The sequence below is a fragment of the Musca vetustissima genome, unplaced genomic scaffold (genome assembly GCF_032173495.1).
Source record: "Musca vetustissima isolate MV318-11 ecotype Yass unplaced genomic scaffold, APGP_CSIRO_Mvet_v1 utg735, whole genome shotgun sequence".
Taxonomy (NCBI): domain Eukaryota; kingdom Metazoa; phylum Arthropoda; class Insecta; order Diptera; family Muscidae; genus Musca; species Musca vetustissima.
In genome coordinates, this window is record NW_026884845.1 from 7318 (window position 1) to 25858 (window position 18541).

General features: G+C 32.5%; 3 protein-coding genes across 7 annotated transcripts; 1 reads left to right on the forward strand and 2 right to left on the reverse strand.

Annotated features, from left to right (window-relative positions):
• Positions 1-3191: 3191 nt before the first annotated feature.
• LOC133331919 (ATP-dependent 6-phosphofructokinase) lies at positions 3192-12776 on the reverse strand. 5 transcript variants are annotated; one of them, XM_061540306.1, is made up of 8 exons: positions 12611-12776; positions 8953-9294; positions 8583-8737; positions 6101-6209; positions 4881-5330; positions 4013-4793; positions 3728-3950; positions 3192-3330 (listed from the first exon to the last, which is right to left on the reverse strand). In XM_061540306.1, the coding sequence occupies exons 1-8, from the start codon at positions 12761-12763 to the stop codon at positions 3192-3194; spliced, it is 2352 nt and encodes a 783-aa protein (XP_061396290.1). In that variant the 5' UTR covers positions 12764-12776. The 5 variants fall into 5 exon arrangements, with proteins under 5 accessions (XP_061396290.1, XP_061396286.1, XP_061396289.1 ...); XM_061540302.1 differs by having other exon boundaries at positions 4875-5330; XM_061540305.1 differs by lacking the exon at positions 6101-6209 and adding an exon at positions 7347-7455.
• Positions 12777-14227: 1451 nt separating this feature from the next.
• On the reverse strand, positions 14228-15261 carry LOC133331916 (pre-mRNA-splicing factor 38). The gene has a single exon (XM_061540299.1). The coding sequence runs from the start codon at positions 15239-15241 to the stop codon at positions 14243-14245; it is 999 nt and encodes a 332-aa protein (XP_061396283.1). The 5' UTR covers positions 15242-15261; the 3' UTR covers positions 14228-14242.
• A 1062-nt stretch (positions 15262-16323) lies between these two features.
• On the forward strand, positions 16324-18101 carry LOC133331918 (charged multivesicular body protein 4c). Its single transcript, XM_061540301.1, has 4 exons — positions 16324-16566; positions 17401-17578; positions 17661-17956; positions 18019-18101. Exons 1-4 carry the CDS (start codon positions 16389-16391, stop codon positions 18057-18059), a joined length of 693 nt encoding a protein of 230 aa, XP_061396285.1. The 5' UTR covers positions 16324-16388; the 3' UTR covers positions 18060-18101.
• Positions 18102-18541: the final 440 nt, after the last annotated feature.

Consider the following 18541-nt stretch of genomic DNA (forward strand, 5'->3'; position numbering starts at 1 on the left):
CAGAATTTTGGAAACGCAGTTAACATATGCCCAATATCCCACAAATTGTCTGATATGCACAAGTGTGCTTGATTACCATTGTAAAAATAATTGGCCTGACAAAAACCCTTGCAATGCGTATTAAACCCCAACGAAAACAAGCTAATAATAATATTTTGTTCATAATAAAAGAATTTTTGTTATTACGAAATTGTTTTGCGCCAGGGAAGGGTATTTTTTTAATAGAACGCCCTCAAAGTTATCCAAGCAAAAATTGGATACAAAAACAAATAGTAGATATTCAGATTCAGTACTATTATTCACTGATCAACAAAACAACATAAGCAATGGCATATGCTATAACCGAATTTCATCGAAATTTTCCAGAATCTCATTTATCACCAGAAGTCACAAATGTGGAGTCCCGCTTCACATTGTTCAAGAATCCTTCAATATCACGGAACGCAGCAGAGCTGAAGCTGAGATTGCCCACCTCATGTAAGGCAGTATCAACTAATTTGCTCTTGTTATAGGTATGTTATGATTTGTTGATCTGTTTTCTTACTGAATTAAATTTGTCTGGGGTAGGTACCAGAAGGATTGTTCTGGTGGGACCCATCCTCGGACTTGATCAGAATAGGCAAAAATATTACGATGTGCATATGTTTTATCAAATGGGACATTCCATACGATTGTTATTAGATTACCAAATTTTAAAAATTTTGACAATTTTGTGGGGGCGGTACTAGAAGGACTGCGCCAATAACATGTGTTCATAACAGAGATGGAAGTTTCCAAAACACTTAACTTTTTTTCTGTTTACTCCGCGCTTTTTGTGTTAGCTAAGAACTTTCCGAACTGCACTCGTACACTTTGATAGACCCCATGTTTATTTGCACCAAATCCGATTTGAGGTATTTTTATTGTGCACTTCATGGTGGATGTTTGACCCACACGAATTTAACGACGATTTTCTTATTACTATCCAATTTAGTTTAAAAATTATGCACCTTAATTCCCTAAAAAATTGTTCTTCTCGGACATCCCTACTTTGTGCGAACAATAGCTTTATCCAAAATGAATCATTCAGAGAACTGGGATTTTAATATTTTACAATCATCCACTCGCTGTAGGCAAAGTGCGATAATGTAAGACGTCGTGCCGTTGGCTGAGCTATTGTTATTATTATTTTATTAAATGAAAGAAATAAACAAAGCTAATCTGGAACAAAAAGAATTCCCCTGTCAATGAGGGCGATACATATTTGCAAAGTGTCTCCAAGTTTGTTTACATCTTATATGTACAAGCTGCCCTGCATTGCAAAAAGGGGATTTTTTCTGTTAATACAATGACCTTGCCGGTATCAAGTTGGTGTCTTAGGCGCAGCCAGAGCAATTTGGTACAAGAATGGTATGAAAGAAAGCAGCATTGATTAATTCTGATGCGTAGCAATAAATTTAATAATTGACAAAAAAGTAGAAATCAAAGTACAAAAATACATTTCATATTTTTTTTTTTTTTAATTACACTGTGCAACAACAATATAAAGTAGGTTAACCCGGTAAAGTAGGTTAACCCGGTAAAAAGTTCTAATGCATATGCCGTTTTAGGGTTTCTTTTAGTCTTCAGGTTACTCAATTATGGAGGAATATTTAGTGAGTTAAAAAAAAAGAATTTAAAATAAACAAAAAAACATTAAATAACTTCTAGGTCGTAAATCTTATAAAACAACAAGTAAAAAAGTATCTAAAATCGTACCTCCGTATAAGGGTCTCATACGGAGGCTCTAATAAAACACTTTGTGAATTGTCTGGTAGGAGGTTTTTATCATTTGAAAAATACGAAGTACCAAATTACAGACAATTAGGTTGAAAATTTCGGCTAGTAATATTAAGATTCCGATTATGTTTTGGTATCTTTGAATTGACACTTTTTGAAAAATATACTAAGAGAAAGGTTTTTACATCTGTTTGATTTCGAACCTCTTTACCAAATTTCTTATCCCAAGCGAAATAAAAAATTGTGAAATTTGTTTTTATTTTATTTTTTTTTAATTTTATTTAGAGTTTTCACATTGAAAATTGTACAACATTTCTGAATTTAAAATTTCAAATTATGTTGTATACGAGTATATATGATGATCAGTGTAGTTTTAAATACACATACAGCAGTATATATTGTAATCGTTTCAGATACTTCTGTTTGTGGTTCAAAAATGTATGGATCTTGTGTTTTTGTTTGCTTTAAAAAGAGTTAACTTTATTTTTTATTGTGATCGTTAAGTAGAGTTCGTTTTGTGGTAACTTGTTAACAATAAATAACAATCCCACCACATTTTGGGGGGATATACAAGAATGCTGCTGACAGGACGCCTCTTCTATCAAAATCCTCTAGATACAATAATAGCAGCTTGAAATTTTTTTTTTCAAAAAATATATACCAATTAGTTTTATTGTTTGTTGTATTCTCTTGTTTTATTTTTATTAATGTTGTTGGTTGTTTTTGTTGTAACAATACATAATTATTCTAATAATAATATAATAGTAACTACAATATCATATTTATCATTGTTAACAGGATGGAGGAGAACTAATGAATGTGTGTGTTTTTATTTTTGTATTTTTTTCTTTGTTCAAAAATTTACATGATAAAATAAATAACTAAATAAATCAATGTATAATGAGAAAAATATATATGTTTTCATTATCATATTTATTGGCAATATGATTTAAAACTGCATCAGAAAAATAAAAGACAAACAACACGTCCTGAGTTAATTAACAACTTTTTTGATATGTAAAAACTATTAAAAAAATGAAACGCCGAAAAATCGATAATGCCTTATTTTCGAAAAATAAATAAAATAAAAAATAAAATAATGATATTCAATTCGAAATACTTAAAAGTACAACTTTTCAAAAAAGAAAGTGTGCTGCAAACTAAACTAAAAACAAATTTGTAAGGTTTAAGAACTAAAAAAGCTTTTCTACGATTTTAAATTAGGCCTTCGAAGCTCAATTAATCAATCTTCACCTCAAGCTTTTTTTGTTTGTGCAAAACTGAAATATAGTTGTTGTAGTTTAGAACATTCATATTTTTTGTTTACTCTAGACTGGCGGCGGCGGGGCTAGCGCATAGAAATCATATATGAGTGAAAATGATTTCGCTGTTTTTGTTGCGAGCGTACGCGGCGACATCATGGATGACAAAATTTAGGCCACGGCATCGGTAGAGCATTCTTCTTCTACGGTAATGTACAAACCTTCTTCCTCATAGGCAGAGTCATGTTTGGCCAATATTCTGAGTAAGGGACGCAATTTCAGCCACCATTGTGTCTTAGGAATACGTTGTCTACAAATGGATAAAAAAATGAAGATAACATATTAGTTGCAAATCATAAAAACTATTAGAAGAATTTTAGGTAGTTCTTCTGTTGGAAAAGAAAACAATTAAACTCTTCTGTCTTGATCTATATACTATTTCGTTCTGGTTTTATTAGAATATCTTTTTATAATCAAAGCTCTTTCTGAACTTCTATAAGATCATTTAGGATCTTATAGACACTTTTTGCGAATCTCTGAGTAGACCTTTTGAGGCATGTACATTATAATTCTTTTAATATAGAAGGTAATTATGATTTTCTAGGCTAATCTACTACTCTATCATTCCTCTAATAGAAATCTCTCATGGTCTTATATTAAAAGACGCTTTTGAATGTTCTTTCGTTGATATCTTTCTGTCTACTTACTCAAAGTTAGTTTCAGCAATTAAATCAGCCAATGGAGTAAATCTGTACTGACGTCTAATAATACCCAAAAGTACGGCAGATTCTTTGTTGGTGCACTTGATAGTGCCATCGGCTTGTTTGTTATTCTTGAATTGTTCAGAGAACCAATCAACACATTTGGCAGCCATTTTGGTACCCATGTTACGATCGAATGGTGTGGGTGAGCCACCCTGTTGCATGTGACCTAGAATGATGATGAACCCATTATTATTTAAATCCAATTGCTATATCAAATTTCGAACTTACCCAAAATATTCATACGGCATGAGAAAAGACCTTTGCCTTCTTCCGAATACAAACGATAAATAAAGTCGGTATTATAGTTTTCAGATGCCTTTTCATTACGCAAAATCAAACCACGTTGTACACCTTCAGCCATCTTCGAGGCCATGTGATAAACATCTTGTTGCAAGTCCTTGATAGAGAATTTCTCTTCGAAAATGTAGGCAGCATCAGCACCGCCAGCCAAACCGGCCAATGTGGCCAAATAACCACAATAGCCACCCATAGTTTCGATAACGAATACACGGCGTTTGGTACCCTGGGCCGATTGACGAATGCGATCACAAATTTCGGTAATCTCATTGAGACCAGTATCGCAACCCAAAGAGAACTCAGTGCCAGGTACATTGTTAGAAATGGTCGATGGAATAACAGCCATGGGAATACAGAATTCAGGGAAGTTTGCACGTTGATCGGCAATTTGTCCACAGGCATGGTAGGCTTCGAAACCACCAATGATCAGAAGACCCTGGATCTTGAACTCCTTGAGACGAGCGGCAATTTCATTGAACTTGCATTCGGGCAAGGTACGCTTGGTGCCCAAGAAAGCACCACCTTGGCCAACCCAACCGGTGACATCGGACCAGCCCATCTCCTTAATATTGCCAGCAATTAAACCTTCAATACCATCGTGGATACCGAAAACGGTATCACCGCGATAAATGCAATTACGCACAAAACTGCGAACGGCAGCATTCATACCGCAGGCTGGAGCACCAATGTGCATAACAGCCAAACGATAACCCTACATAAAATAACCAAAAGAAGAAGAGGAAGAAGATGTCAAAAAGGGAAACCACACACAGGCAAACAACACTACACCCACACTCACTTGTCCTTCACGCTTTGGTGGCTTCAAGCGGGTCAACATCTTGTAGGTTTCCAAATTACGTTCAAACGAACGACCACGTAGTTTTACAGCCAATTCCCAGTTCTTTTCGGCCATAGCCTTGGCAACAGCCTGAGTACGCTCTACACACTCCATCAAGGGTACACGTACAGCTTGATTGCCATCCAAGGAGACGACTACAGGTACAGATTCAGAAGTAGCTTCCATTAAAGCCAAGGTGGCTTCGGCACCCATGCGACAACCCAAAACACGATCAAAAGCACTGGGATTACCACCACGTTGGACATGGCCCAAGACAGTAACGCGGGTATCCTGTTGCAATCTGTCCACGACAACTTTTTTAACATCCTCAGCGGAAATGGGTTTGCCATCACGATCAATAGCACCCTCAGCAACAATAATAATATTTAAGCGTTGACCAGCATTACGCTCCTGTTGGTTTTGATGTTTTAAAACAAAAATGGTGATTAGATTATTTGGAGATATATAAAGAAAATGATAATGAAAACACACACACACACACAAAGGTATCTAGATAACAACAACTTAATTTGAAAATCGATAAAACATTTAGTTACAGCCAATTTAGAAAATTAATTTTTAGATTTTAATATTTTCACATTAAGTTGTACAAAAAAAAAACGTTAATAAACATTAATATAATTAAACTAAAGTTACAGTACAATGTATTGAGTGATCATGGATCGTGTATGGAGATAGATATGCATATGAGAGAGATTACGGATTACATACAAATGTGATACACATGGAAAAAGAAATCAAACCAACACCAAAATGAATGTACGATAAATAAATGATGATGATGATTATGAAAAGCAAGACACACTGTGTATAAAAAGCATATACCAAAAATAAAAATAAACCAATTAAGAATTAAAACAGATCTAATCAATAATAAAATAGGTATTTTGGACGATGAGTATCATACCTCTTTTTATGCTACTTAAAATCTAAAAGTAAAGAAGAAAACATGCTAATAAACGAAAATAATACCCAGTTTTTTTTAATCTCAACGTAACTGTATTTCCCAATTTTAAGTCTAAAATTCAAATTTATCCATCATCGTATTATGACAATTACAAAACAAAAGTTTAAATATCTCCCCAAAATTTCCCAAAAAATAGACATCATTCATTGTCTGTAGTTAATAGTCCCAGTTTGTTGTAAAACATCTTTCTAACCTGAAGTAATTTTTCACATAATACATCTCTCCAATTTTCACTAGCAGGATCTTCGGGTATAAATATGTAATCTGAACCAGAGGACATACCAGCTTGTAGGGCTAAATATCTAAATAAAATGATGGGTTATAAAGTATACATCAACATGGAAACAAAAACAACTTTTAGATGTGTAACAAAAATATTGAAATATTTTGGTCAATTTTGAAAACAAACAGACGGTGGTGAATACCACCACTTTAAGTAAAATAAACAAATAAAACAGATATTAAATTCGAACAAGTCCGAACATTTTAAATTCTTAAGTGTATAGACATTTTGGAATATAAGTGTGTCCAGCATAAAAAAGTAAAGCTGCTATTAGTCTTCTTTATATAGAGGTGAACTTTTAAAGTCCTCCTTCTACAGGCAAAAAATCATTTGCAGGTGTTCTACAGACAGAAGCTTCAAACATGTTTTCTATGGATGTGTAAAGGTCATCTACAGACAGACCTCCTATAAACAGAAGAACTTCTGCAGATCTTCAAACGACAGAAGATCTTATATTGGTATTCTGTATATAGAATGGATTTTAAATATCTCTGTACAGAATAACTTCTACAGCTCTTCTATTTTACGAAAGGAAATTTACGAGTATTCTCTATACAATAATCAACTTCTAAAAAAGGCTAAAATTTTGCGATTTAACACACACAGATATATGCGGTTGATGTTTGCTGGAAATCACTAAGTTTGTTTTTAAATAACTTTTTAATTTTAACACAAAATTTCTGACCAAATTTCCAAGAAGCTTTCTACAAATATTTCAAAGAAAGTAGCGTGAAAACCAAGTGTATTTTTTTTTTTTTTGTATTTTATGAATCCAAAATTCCTATAATTTTGAAAACAAAATTAAATAACTAATGAAAATGGTGCAATGTTGTACTTTATATATACATATGATACAATATTTGGTGCATGTGTATGTATGATTTATGATATATGATTTATAAAGAAAAGTGTTTGAAATTGAAAAAACATTCAAAGCTATTTGGTTGTGGTAGCTTGCAGCTAATATTGGAAATAATAAGCTTAAAAACAGCCAAAAAATTATTAAATAAAACAAATGATTTAAAATTACTAAACGTAATATAAAAGCAACACATTGAAACAACAACGGTAAATTGTTGGAGTCTTTTTGTTTTTAACAACAACAACAAAGCCTTTTATAGCGACTTCTAGTTTGGTTTGCAAAATTGTCTCTTGCCTGATTCAATTTATGGCAAAGTTTTTCAGGCCAATCAGTTGATGGAGGAGCTTCAGGAATGAAAATAAAATCAGCTTCACATGATAAACCAGCTACAAGAGCCAAATAACTGCAAAAAGAAAGTTGGTGGAAAAGACACAAAGAAAACGGAAAAATGGATGATAAAACATACAGTAACATCAACAACAGAGATCGATCAATTTAAAAAAAAAGAATTTTTATGAAATAAAAAAACCAACAACAAATCTGCAATGTTTGAAATTTGGAGCGAAACAATCAGGACAACATAATTTGATTTCCCCAACTAACAATGTGAACACGATGGCTGTTGCCCTCTCTCCTAAGCCTAAGGAAAGTTTTCTTGTGGTTAGTTACACCATACGCACTTGTTCCCCAAGAAATACAGACAACAAAATAGAATATACAAATTAAAAAAATAAATAAACAAATGTGCTGAGTAAGCTTCTAAACCAATCTCATTTTAAATTCTTTTGTTTTTGATATGATCCATATTTTTCGCTAGCTAGGAATTTTCTAATGAAAATCTGGGGTGTGTGTTTTTGGAAAAGAAATATCTAAGCTATGTATTATGATACCAAAAGCCATTTTCTTATACAAAAGGTCTAAGAGTACCATGTGACCACACTAGGGTAATAAACAAAATTCAAGCGATTTTCTTATAATAATACAATTTTGATTTGATTTTGTTTTGTTTGGAAACTTTCTGTAAAGTATATGCTTCGGATATATAAGTAAATGAGTGAAGAAGAGTGGAGAGCAATTTACACAAAAAAAACTTATAAAGAAACGGAAACACTTTTCATAGAAAGAAATCTTGCCTGTATTAATTTATCACAAAGTTTATCTGGCCAATCAAATGGTGGTGGCGATTCAGGACAAAATACATAATCAGCCTCAGATACAATTCCAGTGACTACGGGTAAATAACTAATTTAAAAGTGTTAATTATTTCTTTATGAAAAAAAAAACAAATATGTTGGGAGTTATTGTTGACAACAACAATAAAAAGATGCTCAAAAGCCAATTGCTGGGAACATTTGTTGCATGGGAATCAATAAGGCATTTGGTGGTTTGTTTAATTTTGAAAAAATAAGGAAGGTATAGTATTTTGTGGTGGGCGGTATGGGGAATATTTTTTGTTTTAATTGTTGCTCCTGTTCGAAAATTTATATAAAAAAGAAAACAAATCTAATTTTTCAAAATCATGAAACTTACCCACAATGTCTACCCATAACTTCCATAATGAATGTACGTTGATGAGAGTAAGCAGTACTGACAATAGCATCAATGGCCTCAATAATACGATGCAAAGCCGAATCAGTACCAATTGTCATGTCGGTACCACAGAAATCGTTATCAATGGAACCAACCTATAATAAATAATCAGAAAGGAATAAATTAAATTAGAATTGTATAAAATTCAAAAAAGGAACAAATTCGATTTAGTTACTGCAGACTCGGTTTTTATTTAAATGTTATTATCACCAATAAAATGTAAAGCAATATAATTTTACATTTTTTAATGGCCATTCAAATTCGCTAGGGTGTACCGCATTATTATGATATTCAGTATTTGTCTACTTACCATACCAACAATATGCAAAACAGCATATTTGTTCTTTTGCTCCTCCGTAATTTGACCATTCTTCAAAAGTTCTTCCAACAACGATGACCATTCTTGACGGAAAAGATTAGCACCAGTCAAAGAACCATCACCACCAATTACAACCAAATTGGAAATTCCTCTCTGGATGAGATTATTGGCAGCCTTCAAGCGGCCAGCACGTTGCTTGAAATCCATACATCTGGCCGAACCAATAACAGTGCCACCACGATGAATAATGGACGATACAGAGGCCCAGTTAGCTTCAACAATGTTATCGCCACCATCAACCATACCCTGGTAGCCTTCACGAATGAAGTAGGCCTGCAATGAGAATGAGGAAAATAAATAATTATTAAAGATTATTTATTGATAATGAGATTGAAAACATAAATTTTGAATAAATTAATTTGTATAAATTCTAATTTAAGAGAATCCATTGAAAATTTTAAATATTCAAAATTAAAAAAAAAAATAGAAATATTTTAAAATGGAAATAATAGAATACAAAATTACAGTCAATCTGGTTAGAGAATGTGAATTAATCAAACTGGTATAGGACCTGGTCTCGAAACATTTTGAAATATTTAGCGCATACTTTTTCCAAAGTTTCGCCGAGACCTTGGATTGGGCCATACCTTGTAAAATTCACTAAGGCAATATGGATATCAATTTGAAGCGGTTTAAGTGATGATTACAAATATCAAATTATTTTTTGAAAAATTCTATACCCCCTTCGATGTTGGCTTACAAAATTCCACTGGAACAGAACTTCCTTTTAATAAGAAAATATTACGGGCTTCTTCGATAAAAAATAATTGCTTGCTAATACTTCCAAGCACCATTTCAATCGCCGCAAGAACTATTTGTGCTACAAATTTCAGCACATTCCGAGGCAGGGTCTTAATATAGATTAAAACCAAAAACACTTAACATTGTTTTTATAATATTTAGAGGGAATTATCTTATGCAAATTTTTCAATAGATTGTTTAATATTAAAGTTTAATTTATTCATAGTTTAGAGGGTGTAAAATATTCGTATCGTCAAAACATAACAGTTTTTATTGGTTTTCTCATAGTCTTGCTTAGATATTGGTCCTCTAAATAAATTAAATTGATTGGTTAGAAGTCGCCAACCTTGTTTATTGCTGTCAATAATCAATTAACTTTTTGTTTTTTATAAATAAAATTTTGACAATTTATTAAACATGAGACTATTCATATCAAGGTTAAATGGCACCATAACTTTTGATCTGCCATTTTATATAGATGAACATCTTCTGGTAAAAAAATAGTAATACATTTGTATAGTTGTAGAATTCAAAGAGATACATTCCAAAACTTTATGTTCAAAACGTTCACTAATATTTTTTTCTCCATAGGTCTACTACAAAATTCAAGACAGTACAATTAATCTAATAATTGGATTTCGTAAAAACCCTAATAACAGGTTTTTACGTTTTCTTTTTTGAAATATTTTATCTTCATGAGTAAAATATCGAAATCGCTTGAAATTGCACCATTTAGCGTAGAGTATGCGCCTATAACAAACATTTTAAAAATGTCTCAATTGGATAACGGAATAACGTATACCCACCACTTAAAATAATATTAGAGGTTCTTCACAATTAAAAAATTCAGTTTTCGAAAATCAAGTATAGTAATAAAAAATTTATACTCATGATTGTCTGAAATACTGCACTCTACCTGAAACAAAAATGACGTTGCGTGTGCAAGTCATTTGGTAAAACATGAGTAATGTGACGACAGAAGGTCAATGATCTCGGATCATTATGGGCAAGATGTTGTCTGAACGACTGTCAATGGCACGTAGTGGTTGAATTTTGTTTTCTAAAATAATATCTGACTTCCTGTTAAAATTTTTTCCAAAAGGCTATTTTCAAAAATATCAGTTAAATAAAATTGGAAATCCAGTATTTTATCTTGAGAGAGTAAAGAAGATATTTTTAAATTAATGCAGAAAAAAATTAAAAGAAATTTTGAATTTATTTTTTTATTTAGCATAAAATATAAGTATACGATGTGTGAATAAGCTATTTAACTTAATTTATCATTTCATTCAAACCGCCAAACCGATTTATTATTCACCGCAAGACAATACGTAGCAATATGCACGTAGCTCCTTAATAAAAACTCCATTCCATATGATTCACATATTTATAATTTCATCATATTGAACATTCCAACATAATGTGCACAACAAATGAGTTATTAATTGCCTAAATGCGTTTTTCTAAACATTAAAATGATAGTCTACTTATTTCAAAACAAACACTAACAGATGATACCGATTAAAAACTAGTTTTTAAAAAATTTAAATAATTTTTTCAACAGCTGACCATGAAAAGTAATGCCAACTTGACGTTTGTTTGTCCGTTACCAACATTTCGTCTTAATTAAACCGTTGGGTAGTCTTTCAAAATCTTAAGAAGATATAACATTTTTTAAATGATCTCATGTTTTCAATTAAATTATGAACATCGAATTGTGCGTTAATAGATACAATGATGTACTCATGTACATACATAGTAGTATTTATTGGACAATGTCATGTCAAATGATGCATACCATAGCAAGCAAAGCCTTATAATAACAATAATACAAATATATGTATTCGTTATCAGTTCAAGGAAGTCTTTTTTAATAAAGAATTCTTTTATTACCAAATTGTATTATTAATTTTTTATATAAACCACCGCTAACTTGTCACCCACATTCCAAAAAATATAAATAATTGTCAATAATAAATTCCATGTCAATCACCCCTAATTCTACTTCCCTAAGGATAATCAAAAAATGACGCAATTTTTTTCAAGTATCAATTACCAATTAATATATAGATTATCACTTAATTTACTACAATGACAAATTAATTAAAATAAAAGAATATTATTACATCATAAACAAATAAAATTCAATTGCAAAAAAAGAAAAATAAGACTACATATCTCCTCCCTCTGCATAATGCACAATGTAAACAAAACGCTCATGGCTCTCGCCCCTATCGTATGCACTCTTTTGCAAATTCTCTCTGTTATCAAGCGGCTTGGTCTGGCTAGCTGTCATTAAACGATAAGACAGAAGAACCGTGCATTGCAATAACTTGATGAAATTAAGTAAACAAAATAAACAATGTAATTGTTTTAAATGTACTTTCATTGCACATACAAATACAAACACACAGATATTCTTGAAAGCGGTCGAAAGAGGAGAGGGAGGGAGAGAGTTTTGGGTGTGTTGTATTGTATACACACACACACACTAAACATTATCCTAACTGAGGGGCCACACGAAACGGCGGAGACACAACAAAACATCTGTTTATATGTATTATTTTTTGATCCACCAAACACAATTGAAAGGAAAATTATACGACAATCCAAAAATAGCAAAAACGAACGAATGTCACACAAGAAATAAAATATATTAGGAGATTTTTTATACGACGACGTCGACAGTGAATCTTATCATCTAAATATAAAAATTCTACAACCACTGAACTAATTGGGGGCCATGAAAAGAATTTAAAGGTTAATGGGCTAATGGCTCCTATCCACAAAATTCTTGTTGACAAAATAGAAACGAAGAGATAAAAAATGCAAGAAGTCATAATCTTACCTTGCATCCCAAATAGATGGCCATTCGAACACAGGCACGAACAGCGGCATTCATACCCTGCGAATCACCTCCACTGGTGAACACGGCAAGACCTTTACCCTTATGGGAGCCACGTTCGATGAAACGTTGTTTAACCGTTGTAGTCGTCGACATTTTCACGATTTCTTTCTTTTTTGTGCTATACAAAAACACTTGGGTTTTCAATTAAATAATTTTTTTCTAACGTATTTTGGGAACAACGGTTTTTCGTCTACGTTTTTCTTCTCCGTCGAACACACACGCACTTTTATGTATACTCAGAAAATTACCGTTGATGTAAATGGAAAAATGTAATTTGTTGTAATCACTTTCCCTTCTTGTTTTTGTGGAAATTACGAAGGGACAAGTGAAGCTTTTTATGCGTTGAGGCTGGAATTATGAATGAGTTTTTGCCGAAATTGAATTTTCTCTCAAGGTGACACTGAGTTTGGCAGTTTGGGCTTTTGACAATCCGCGAACTGACATTTCAAGGTGACCTTTGCCGTTTCTATGTAAGTGGATGCTTATATGGTGGCGTATGATATATGGCGAATGGCAAAGTAGCAATGAAGTCATGTAATTTTTTGGGGAAAATTAATATTACCTAAAATGTTTGTATTTTCATAGATGTTTCCTATGAAAATTAAAAACAAAACAATTTATTATTATTTAAATTATATATCTTAGCACTCATATTTTATTTGCAAATATTTAAAATCAATATATATTAAAGGTTTTAGTATTAAGAAATGAATTTCAATTAATAAACAAATAAATTATAAAAATAAATTTGCAAACATGATGTTTTCTCAAATAATTGTAATAATAGTTTTTTTTATATATATTTTCTCTAAATTTTGTTTAAAAAAGCCAAATCCAGACCCATAAAGGGTTGTATACAAAAAAATTGATTTTTTTGACATTTTACTTCCGTTGCTGTTTAGGAATTGCCTTAACTCTGTGTATTTGTAAAGGGTAATGTAGATATACCGATTAAATTATTGATGGCAGAAGTAAAATCATGTAATATAAAGATGCCTTATTTCAATTTATTTACCGCCTAAATTTAACGTGTTCCAAATTCAGTTTTCAGCTATAATAATATATTTAATTTACATAAATAAATCACAGGATGGTCCACCTTTTCAGTTTTTTATTAACATTTTTTTAGTTCTGCAACAGAGCTTTCAGATGTAATGATAATTTCTGGACATGTAGGCGATTCTGTACAATTTGTTGCCGTTAATTTACTGAATATTATTTTTTTAATTAACGAAATCGATTTTCCCTCTATAAATGTGTACAGTTTTGCACTTTTTAAGCTCCAGAACAGACTTTACATACTTGGTTAAAAAAAAAATATTGCGATAATAATGTATAACATTGCTATATTCTGATCTTAATTTTTCCAGTATTGACCAATATGACATTCCCTGAATTCATAGAATTAGCGTTGTCTCAGGTCTGACAGTTGTGGAGGCTCAAGTGACCTGGATAAAATTAATATAATAAAACAATACAATTTTCTTTTATTTGTTTTACATATATTTAGTTATGAAAACATATATTTAATTATTAAAAAATGTGTTAACATATGTCCTATTTTAACATTAACTAATATCTACGATCCCTGCGATCACGATCTCTATCGTGACGATTTCGTTCGCGACGATCATAGTCATCCCTTCGATCGTAATCATCTCGACGATCATAGTCATCCCTTCGATCATAGTCATCTCTACGATCATAATCGTCTCGTCTTCTATCCTTTTCACGATCCCGCTCCCTTTCTCGTTCATCATAACGATCTCGATCTCGGCGATCATAATCACGATCCCTGTTACGTTCACGCTCTCGTCTATCACGATCTCTTTGATAACCGTCAACTTCGTTATAATCACGAGATCTAATTTGACTCGTACTGGCAGTTTCTCGACGTTCAGGGGATGATGACACAGATTTGGAACGTTCTTTACGCGATTTCCTCGAGGACGGTTTAACTTCTTGTTCGGCCGCCGGTGGTTCTTCGTCACTTATAACATCTTCATCCAAGTCCTCATCCAGCGGTGAAACTTTTGGTTCCAATTCATTATTCTCCTCGAGTACGGCTCTCTTCTGCAATCGCGGCAATATAATATCACAAACACGATCGCTACGCAACAGTTCATCAATAAATTCATCCATATAGACAATTTCAAAGTGACCCAATCGATTTTGTCTCCTCAATTTACGATTGTCTATATACAATGGCTCCAGGTATTTATAACAATCCAGCGAACTGCCCGTCAATCGGAGATAAAATGCACCCAATGCTCGTACATATTTGAACTCTTCATTTTTGATAAACTCCACAACGATATCCTTTTCCGGTTGGATTTGTAACATCTTCAAGGTGAGACATAGAAATTGTGTCGGTTTAATGTTACCACCATACACGCCGCCAATATAACGCAATTCCATGGCTTTGTCGACCAACAATTCTGCGGTTAGGGCAAAACATTGTTCCTTCCAATATTTCGAGTCATAGATGCGAGAACGAATAATTTTCTCAATGAGATATTGTGGATTGGTGCCATGGATATTTTTGGCTTCTTTCACTGTGCGATTCGCCATAATTTATTGTTTATTTTTATTGAATTTATTAAAACATTTGTTTTATGTTTAGAACACCACGGTGAAACAGATGTAAACAATAGGGATATGTAGTTCGACTTTTGGCGTTATGAAATGTCAATGTCGGCTTTTGAGAGAAAATGAATTTATCGATTATTTTATGTTCTATCCGATAGAAGATAGAATTAATAAGGTAAATGCATTATTGTACTTATATTCTTATTTTTATTATAATGTATTGCACTAATAATTAGAACCTTATTACAATTAGTTTTTTCCCGTACTTGAAGAATCTATTAGATTTTACTTTTTCTTCGATATCATAAAAGAAAATTCGTTATCGTAGTAAAAAGTGGTAGATTCTTGCAGTACGGGAACAGACCAAATATTTTATCACACAGAATATATTGAGAAATGCTCTACAAATTAGAAAAGAATCAGGGATTTTTATTTATAGTTATGTTATAAATTTTTATTGTTTTAAAATACAAATAATAATATGACAGCTCATTACATTCTGCATGATAAATTTTTATCAGGAAAGGGCTAAGCAGAATGCTCGCGTTGAGCCATCCGTCGCGTTATATGTTATCGAAAATACAACAACCACAAGGGAACGATATGTGTTTGTGTTATCATTTCCTTGTGGTTGTTGTACTTTCGATAATATATTACGCGACGGATGGCTCAACGCGAGCATTCTGCTTAGCCCTTAATCATTTACACCCAATTGGTCTGTTCCCGTACTGCAAGAATCTTTGTACTATGATAACGAATTTTCCTTTATGATATAGAAGATCTAGTAGATTTTTGCAGTACGGGAACAGACCATATGAGCCATTAGAGTCTTTTCAAATCGCGTTTTCTCTTTACCCTATCTTTCTATTCGAACTTTTGACTACTTGAAAAAAATTTGAAAATCTGACGTCTTCATCAAACTAGTGATGACTGCCTCTTTTTGTACTGCATATCGATTAGTCAAAAGTCGATCTCCATATCCCTAACACAAACGTCAAAGCCGATGACGCACTGTCGATTGGAAAATTATTAAACTACCGAAGAAGAGAAAGAATAGATCGCAATAACAAATACAATTTTTTTAAACGTAATTTAAGGAAAATCCAGGAGTAAAAACCACACAGCCAAAATGAGTTTCTTTGGAAAAATGTTCGGTGGCAAAAAGGAACAGGCGCCCACAACTGGCGAGGCCATACAAAAGTTGCGTGAGACCGAAAATATGCTGATCAAAAAGCAAGAATTTCTAGAATCAAAAATAGAAGAGGAATTGAATATAGCCAGGAAAAATGCTTCCAAAAACAAAAGAGGTAAGTTGTCAGTGGAGGAGACTGTTCCACTCCATAGCAATGCACTAAGGAGGTTAAATTCCTAGTTGCATTGTGGAATAGGTGGATAATGGTGCGAAGTTTGTTGATGGCGTAGAAGGATGATGGTGGTGTTGTACACAGATGATGATAATAATGATGATTATGAGTCATATAAAGTGTTTGTGTGTTTTTGTCAACAAAACAAATAATGTACCCGAACTCTGAGATTGCTATTTTATTTGAATTGAACATATCTTTCTTTTTCGCTTGTTTCTTGTCTATTATATTGGCTAACCATGAAAAACACTTTCCTGATAACACAATGATGTCAATGTCCGTATCCGGTCCTGGCTGCATCTACATTACAATGGTCATGTCCATTACATGTACACATGAACAGAAAGTAATATTCGAATCCAATGATAACAGTTGCCTTTTTTGTGTTGTGTTGATGTCCAACATTAGAATTTGTAATTCGGATTTTTTAAAATTGGCCAATTTTTCATAATATTAAAATTTCTTTTCTTTATAATTTGTTTCCAATTTGAAAATGGTTATGAGACTTTCTGACTGCCGTTTAAATTAAGGAATAGTGGAAAATACTGGCCAATGGGAACCAATGTACCGTCTGCAAATGTTACATGACAGAATCATCTATCAAAATATGCCTGCTATATGAAAGTCATATACTCCATTTACATTTCACAATGCTTTGTTATAATTTGTTTTCTTTTTTTATTTACAAAATTCACAGTTATTCAAAATTGGTTATGGTTGCATTGTCTTGTTATTTGCAATGAAGCTAATATTCCATTTTTTTTGCATAAATTCCAGTGGCCTTACAAGCTTTGAAAAAGAAGAAACGCTTAGAAAAACAATTGCAACAAATTGATGGCACGCTATCAACAATTGAAATGCAGCGTGAAGCACTGGAAAGTGCCAACACAAATACTGCTGTGTTAACAACAATGAAGAATGCCGCAGATGCCCTCAAAGCCGCCCATCAAAATATGTAAGTGTGACGAAATATTTTAAAATTTATATGGTGTCAAAAATCTGATGGTCTATAATTTAATGCTTTTCTCTTTTTCCAGGGATGTCGACAAGGTTCACGATATGATGGACGATATTGCCGAACAACAAGATGTGGCTCGTGAAATTTCCGATGCCATTTCAAATCCAGTTGCCTTTGGTGCTGATATTGATGACGAAGATTTGGAGCGTGAATTGGATGAATTAGAACAAGAGAACTTTGACAAGGAAATTATTGGCATACCCGAACCATCTGCCACATTACCCGAAGTTCCAGATGAAGATGTTAGCGAAAAAGCCAAAGAAAAGAAAAAAGCAACAACAACAAATGCCACAGCAGCAGCCGCCGCCGATGATGGTATGTTACAATTAAATAATTTATTTTTATTTAAATTAATTTTTTGTTTTCCATTTTTTTAGATGATCCCGATATGAAACAATTATTGGCCTGGGCTAATTAAAAAACAGAAACAAATAGCGTAAACGTTTGATATCTCATCTAAGGAAGGAAGACCATTTCAAAGGTCGTTAATAAACAAAAGAAAGTTTTATTTTTGTATTAAGCCTACATATAATAATTATAACTAAAAGGATAAACAACAAAAACAAATCTGCAAATAATTTGGCATAACTAAAAATATATAGTATTTATCAGCATTCACTGCAAATTCATCACGTGGTTTTTTGATTATCGTTTGAAATCATGGTTTATAATATTGAGTTACTCAAAGAATCTGTAGTGTTATAGTTTATTTAATTGCAGAATTGAGTTTTTTATGTATTCACCCATCCTGTATCATTTTTCTAATTTTAGTTCTTTGTGTGTTGTGTGTTCTTTTTTAAACAATTTGCTATAGGCTTTAAATATATATAACATAAAATCATAATCTAATCATATTTTATTAAATTAAACAAACAACGCAAAATTGAAAAACAACAACAA

Bases quoted from the DNA above. Each gene is read 5' to 3' on its own strand.
- LOC133331919 (XM_061540302.1), bottom strand. From the start codon at position 12,763: ATGTCGACGACTACAACGGTTAAACAACGTTTCATCGAACGTGGCTCC. The intron at 5,331-6,100 runs GTTAGAAAGATG...CAAAACCAACAG, and splicing joins TATGTGAAAAATTACTTCAG to GAGCGTAATGCTGGTCAACG. The intron at 4,794-4,874 runs GTGGGTGTAGTG...TATTTTATGTAG, and splicing joins AGCGTGAAGGACAAGTGAGT to GGTTATCGTTTGGCTGTTAT.
- LOC133331916 (XM_061540299.1), bottom strand. From the start codon at position 15,241: ATGGCGAATCGCACAGTGAAAGAAGCCAAAAATATCCATGGCACCAAT.
- LOC133331918 (XM_061540301.1), top strand. From the start codon at position 16,389: ATGAGTTTCTTTGGAAAAATGTTCGGTGGCAAAAAGGAACAGGCGCCC. The intron at 16,567-17,400 runs GTAAGTTGTCAG...CATAAATTCCAG, and splicing joins TGCTTCCAAAAACAAAAGAG to TGGCCTTACAAGCTTTGAAA. The intron at 17,579-17,660 runs GTAAGTGTGACG...CTCTTTTTCCAG, and splicing joins AAAGCCGCCCATCAAAATAT to GGATGTCGACAAGGTTCACG.